At 35.4% G+C, this 6311-nt stretch overlaps 1 protein-coding gene across 5 annotated transcripts in view; it reads left to right on the top strand.

Moving 5' to 3' along the window:
* SLC44A1 (solute carrier family 44 (choline transporter), member 1) overlaps nucleotides 1-6311 on the top strand; it is a 109907-nt gene that overhangs the window by 43943 nt on the left and 59653 nt on the right. For all 5 annotated transcript variants that reach the window (XM_014534442.1, XM_014534441.1, XM_014534438.1 and 2 more), the window contains exon 5: nucleotides 4717-4886. In XM_014534442.1, the coding sequence (XP_014389928.1) occupies nucleotides 4717-4886 (170 nt within the window). The remainder of the gene's footprint in view (nucleotides 1-4716; nucleotides 4887-6311) is intronic.

Genomic DNA, 6311 nt, shown 5'->3' with positions numbered 1-6311 from the left:
GGGGGTTGTTTGTATTTTAAAGAGAGACTACAGGAGTGGGAGAAGAGAAAAAAATAAAATGAAATGTATGAAAACCATTGCTTATTGCCATTAGATTCTTGACTTACTCTTTTCCTACCTTTTCTGTGCTTTGGAGATATTGCCAGAATCCTCTATTTTTTTCTTCGTTCTTAAATAAACCTTTTAGTTAGAAATCAGGTGTAATTGTTTATTTATAACCTGAGGTTGTTTTTTTAATTGAGGTAACATTGGCTTATAACATTATATAAGTTTCAGATGTGCAACATTATAATTCAACATCTGTGTGTATATCATATCATGCTCACCACCAAAGTCTAGTTTCCATCTGTCACCATATAACTGACCCCCTTTACTCATTTCACCCTCCCTCCACACCCCTTCCCCGCTGGTAACCACTGGTCTATTGTCTGCCTCTATGAGTTATGGCTTTTGGTTTTTTGTTTTATAACCTGAAGTTTAATAAAATAATTGTGAGAGATACCAACACCTGTCTTCTCTTCTGAAGGCATATGGTGAAGAGATATTAGGCATACTTTGAGGGAGCTCATTAATTGTGATAGTCTGGGCTTAAAGGCAAATGGACAGTATGTTTGCCAAGGTAAGATACAATTTTCCTATGAGTGGATCATTTTTTTAAAAGTCTTTAAAAGACCCATTATAAATTAATTTTGTTCTTGTTCACTAATGTTTCAATAATGTGAAACAGCAACAGTTCCTAATGGAACAACATTAACTTCTTAAAGAGTCAATGTTCTGTGGGCTTCAAAAAGTAGTAAAACTTACTGCAAATATAATTCTTTATGCTTGTCCTCTTAATTAAGAAGCACAGAATATGTCATGTAGGTTAGTCACTAAAGCAGAAATGGTCTCATATACTAGGTTCTCAGAATTATTATTTTCTGAGAGGTAGATGAAATCAGCTAACTCATCTAATCCTAAATTCATTAGATCACATGGGATTTAAATAGAAAAATATAAGACAAACCATAATGCCACAATTACATAGATTTTAAAATAAGGAAACAATTTAAGCATTCACTCATGGATGGTGAAATTATTTGGGGGGAAGAGTTGAAAAAAAGAATGACATATAAAGGGATCTAATCCTTTTTACTTTAAAGCTGTGTTTAACTTCATTTCTTACTACTCTGTCCAGATATTATCTTCTTTGCCTTCTATTTCTATTACTCTGTACCAGTGAGAGCAGATTTTGACCATTTTGACCGTCAGCTAAAAAATGTAGTTAATCAGCTTGTGCTAATTTTATAACCTTCAAATTTAGAGCTGTCAGGATTTTTTTCCTTAACGGACATAGATTGAATGATAAGGCCAAGGGCTATTGTTATTGTGCTTCATTTCTTTGAGGGATACATGTAAAAGTACCCTCTTCAGTTGCCGTGTGTTTATATACATTATAAAAATGACGAGAAAGGGTAAGTTCAGAGCAGATAGTATTCAGTCTTTCCTCTTTAAAAAATGAAGGATTTGAATTTTAACAGAAGAACCCTTCCCTTTTCAAATAATCGGTTCTCATTCTAAGTCTGAAAAGCAGAAACATACTAAAGATACTGGGCTTGCTGCTTCTATGAACTTAGAATCATTCATTCGTTTCTGGGTGGGCATAATATTATTGTTATTACTATTCATATCAGAAAAGACAGAGGACTTATTCCTACCTTTTCACCTCACAGATGGAAAAACTGAGAAAGAGGGGTGGAGTGATGTGCAACTCTGTCATGTTAGGAGAATCGCCCAGGGCTTTTGAACCCAAGTCCAGGTTTCTTTCCTTTATCACAGGCTTCACTCTCTTTAGAAATGATGTGTGTTTCTTTGAGTATAAAAATACATCAACATCTTGTTAGGCCCTAGCTGGTTTGACTCAGCAGATAGAGCGTCAGCCTGCGGATTGAAGGGGTCCCAAGTTCGATTCCAGCCCAGGGCACATGCCCGGGTTGTAGGCTCAATCCCCAGTAGGGGGCAGGAGGCAGCCAATCAGTGATTCTCATCATTGATGTTTCTATCTCTTTCTCCCTCTCCCTCTCTGAAATCGATAAAAATATTTTAAAAAACAAACAAACATCCTGTTAGGATATGGGAGCTGTAGGCATAGCCATCTCTGGCCAGGGGATCAAGTTCACTATGGTTATCTGACAGGAAAAGGGAAACAGGAAAGCAGGGCCAACAAATTGGTGGGATTAAGTATGAGAAAAAGACATCGGTAGTACCCTTAAGATAGATCTATTTTATGTTTAAGGTTGGAGGCAAGTGAGTTAAACAGAGGCTGCATCAGAAATAATGGGGTAATAAGGCAAGTGAAGATGTATATAATCATGGACCCAAGAGGACTTTAGTTTTGAAGGCTAGAGAACCACGCCTAGTTAAACATAGGGTTAGACTTCCTTAGATGCGGACATTAACCTGGTAGTAACAGTATCTAGACAGCATCAGGAAAAAACAACCATGCACATACACACAAAAATGAAAAACAGTTGTAGGTCCCAACAAAGTTACCAGTTTAAAGGTTTCTTTCCCCTAAATCAGCCTCTATTGAAGCGGTTCTCAACCTGTGGGTCGAGACCCCTTTGGGGGTCGAACGACCCTTTCACAGGGGTCACCTAAGACCATCGGAAAACACATATAATTACATATTGTTTTGTGATTAATCACTATGCTTTAATTATGTTCAATTTGTAATAATGAAAATAAATCCTGCAGATCAGATATTTACATTACGATTCATAACAGTAGTGAAATTACAGTTATGAAGTAGCAACGAAAATAATTTTTTGGTTGGGGGTCACCACAACATGAGGAACTGTATTAAAGGGTCGCAGCATTAGGAAGGTTGAGAACCACTGCTCTATTGGCTTAGGAATTTATAGTTAATCCTATTTTATCTTTTTTCTTATAATATGTCTAAGTCCAGCTCATTTAAAAGTATTCTGTAATTTAATATCTTTGTATATCATTAGTGAAACAACTTTTAGTGAAAAAAAAAACTATGATTTGCATACCCTTAATACAGGCATTACTCAGAATGCTTCAGCTTTCTGCAGTTTCTGCCAAAATATCAAATCTTTGGTATCAACTTTCACTAAAACTATTTTACTAACACCATTTTAGAGATATACACAGATACACCCATTGATCACAAGAGGCAAATTTTTACAAATAAACATTCATGTCAAATTGTCACATCATTTTGGGATACATTTTACTGAAGCATAACTAAGGTAAGGCAAGATCTCTAAAGTTATATTGTCTTATTGTTCCATGAGGTTTACCAGTATGGAAGACATTGCTTATTCTCACTCCCAGTGGTGCTTATTGATCAACATTTGAGGAAGGAAACCAGGATAGTACTTTGCTTGTGGTCATACAAAGTTGCTTTGCTGAGATTAGAAACCTTAGAATCTGATGCTCAACCATGTAATCTTATCTACTGATTTGACCCACATACAGTGCCAACCAAGAATAAGAACATAATTATATCATTCTAGTCAAAATGGTATATTAGAACTGTGACTAACAGTCCTACAAATAATTCTGAAGATGTGGGATTTACATTAGCAATGGCTAAAATTTAACTTAATGCACACGTAAGTGTGTATTCTTGCATTGGTACACACATAGAGCTGTCTTAGAATCCAAAGAAATCTCAGCTGAGGGCATGTTCATAGCGCTTTGTTTAAAATCTCTTAGTGATTAGATGTATACCATCCTCTCAGAAGGTAAAGTAGAACCATGTTAATAAACCTGATTAATGTCATGGTGCACACATAGCTATGTTCCTTCACAAGTAAAATGCAGTCCATACAAGCCTGAAGCAGCAGATTACCTCATTTTTGGACACTAATAATCTTAAAGTAAAAACATATAAAAAGAAAGCAAATAACCCCAAATCCCATAATACTACCAAGTAGAGATTTTTCATTTGCTTATATTTTTTTGTCCTGATTCATATGTATATATCTTTTATACAGAGATGCCATCATCACATTAGATATATATTTTTGGTTATATTTCCCCCTTGTGCTCTTACATCATCCTTATTTCCATACATCAGTATTCATGGTTATTGTTTTACATAGCTGCAGATTATGCTGATTAAGTCATACACATGCCTCAGTATGACTTAGTTTACAGGAGTTCCTAAGCTTGTGCCCAAACATCTTTTTAAATCTAAGGTTTTGTATGTCGTTCTGATAGAGGAGACCATTCCATTAACGGGGGCACATTTCAAGCAAAAGCCCAGGTGTGTTTTTATTTTTAAATAGCTTATGGCAAAAATTCATTTTCACTTCAATTAAGGATACGTTTGTAAGTTTTGTCATCTGCCCCTTGATTGATAGATGTGTAGGCTGAGGAGTTCAAGTGTTTGGGTTTGCTTCTTTAGGTTGTATCTGTGTGTATGTGTGTGTATATGTGTGTGTGTGTTTCTTTTCAGAAGGGGAGGGTAATGTCTTCTGTTGGAACATGCACTCCACCCTCTTTGATAAGGTTTGTGGTAAGAGTTGCATCACTGCCCATGACAGTCATCTTCACAGCATTAAGCTCACAGCTCTTAGCTCCCATATGACGTGTGGAGGGTGGAGTGTATTGCAGTCACATTCACCTTTCATTTGTGTGTTTGATGTGGCATTTATATTAAGTAGGAGTAATTTTTTTTCTGATTTTTTTTTCTTGTGTCACCAGTGCACCTATTCCATTCTTCCATCGCTGTGCTCCTGTGAACATTTCCTGCTATGCCAAGTTTGCAGAGGCCCTGATCACCTTTGTCAGTGACAATAGTGTCTTACACAGGCTGATTAGTGGAGTAATGGCCAGCAAAGAAATTATATTGGGACTTTGCTTGTTATCACTAGGTAATTGTTTTTCTCATTATTAGCTATTGCATAGTACTGCAGCAGAAGACTGTTTTGTCTTTTAACCAAAAATATGAATACAACTGGGGATACTTGTAAAATGTTTCACTTCCCATAGCCAAAATAACTGTTTCAGATTATATATAGTTATATATATCTGAAACTCATTTCTGTTCTTTTCCTCTCATTGGAGAAAACTAGTGTTTTCTCCAAACTTTGGTTACTAAGTCTATAATAACCTTTAACATTATAGCAGGAGGCTACTTTTAACAAATCAATGCCCCTTTGTTTTTAGTTATGAATCTAATCTTTGGTTTATTCGCTTATAAAAAGAGGCCACATATTTTTATATATATATTTCCCTCAAAGAACATAGATTTCTGATTGATTACTTTTGAAGTATTTAGCCCTCCCCACACCCCATGCAACAGGTCATAATATCACTCTATTGCTGGGAAAATTAGAAAATCTCCACTTGTTAGCCATTGAGTTTTCTCATCAATAAGTAGACAATAGAATCAAATAAAACTGTTATTTTCAAGATGTAAACACCCTATATTATCGCAGAACTATATGTAGCCATATTAGAATTTATAGACTTTTTTAATAAGGGAGAAGGAAACTGGTAGGAACCAAACGACCATTTCATTTTTTACGTAAAACGATATTTATGCCTGTTAACAAGTATACTGGTAGTCACCTGGAAGACTAGCTGTATTTCCGTCTTGTCATTAGAGAGTCTTTTCTTTTTGCTTAGGTGTAGTACTTGTCTCAGTTGAAAAAAGGCTGTCCATATGAAAAGCTATTTCTATGATATTTGAAATGCTCCCATCTGTTTTTAGTTCCTGTACACTTATTGCAAAAGTGAGTACCCTAATAATGTTACCTAGTCACAGATCTTAATTTTTTTGGCTTTGTGAATGGCCCATAAAAGCTTGACTATTAGCCTGGTTTTATATAAAAATTATTTGGTTTCTGAAATAGTTGAATACTTTACCAAGAAAAAAATTTAAACCTTAAAAATAGTGATGATAATGTTAAGTCATTGGAATTCCAGCTTTTTCTTAGAGTGGTTCTCTTATGAGGCTTAAGGTCTTTGTCCATTTGTTTGTGAAGTGGGCCTTTAGATAATTAAAAGGTGTACAAATTAAGATTTCAACAACAAATTTCCCCATAAAATGGGTTAAATCCCCCCACTTTCTTTTTTGAGATTTTTCACTCAATATTTTAGCATGTTGGAATTTAGCTGAGGATGGGTAGAAGGGTTGACTGAATAACTCAAACTTTGAGGCCAGAGGAATTTGGGCTTCAGTAGGCTTCAGGATATTATCCCATAGGGTCAGACCATCTCTTAGAATTTCAGAGGAGAAACAACCAGAAAAAAGATAAAATACCATCTAGTTTATTGACCAACCATCAGAGAAA

This window comes from Myotis brandtii, unplaced genomic scaffold (assembly GCF_000412655.1).
Source record: "Myotis brandtii unplaced genomic scaffold, ASM41265v1 scaffold13, whole genome shotgun sequence".
Lineage (NCBI taxonomy): Eukaryota > Metazoa > Chordata > Mammalia > Chiroptera > Vespertilionidae > Myotis > Myotis brandtii.
This window is presented reverse-complemented; position numbering and strand designations above follow the sequence as displayed.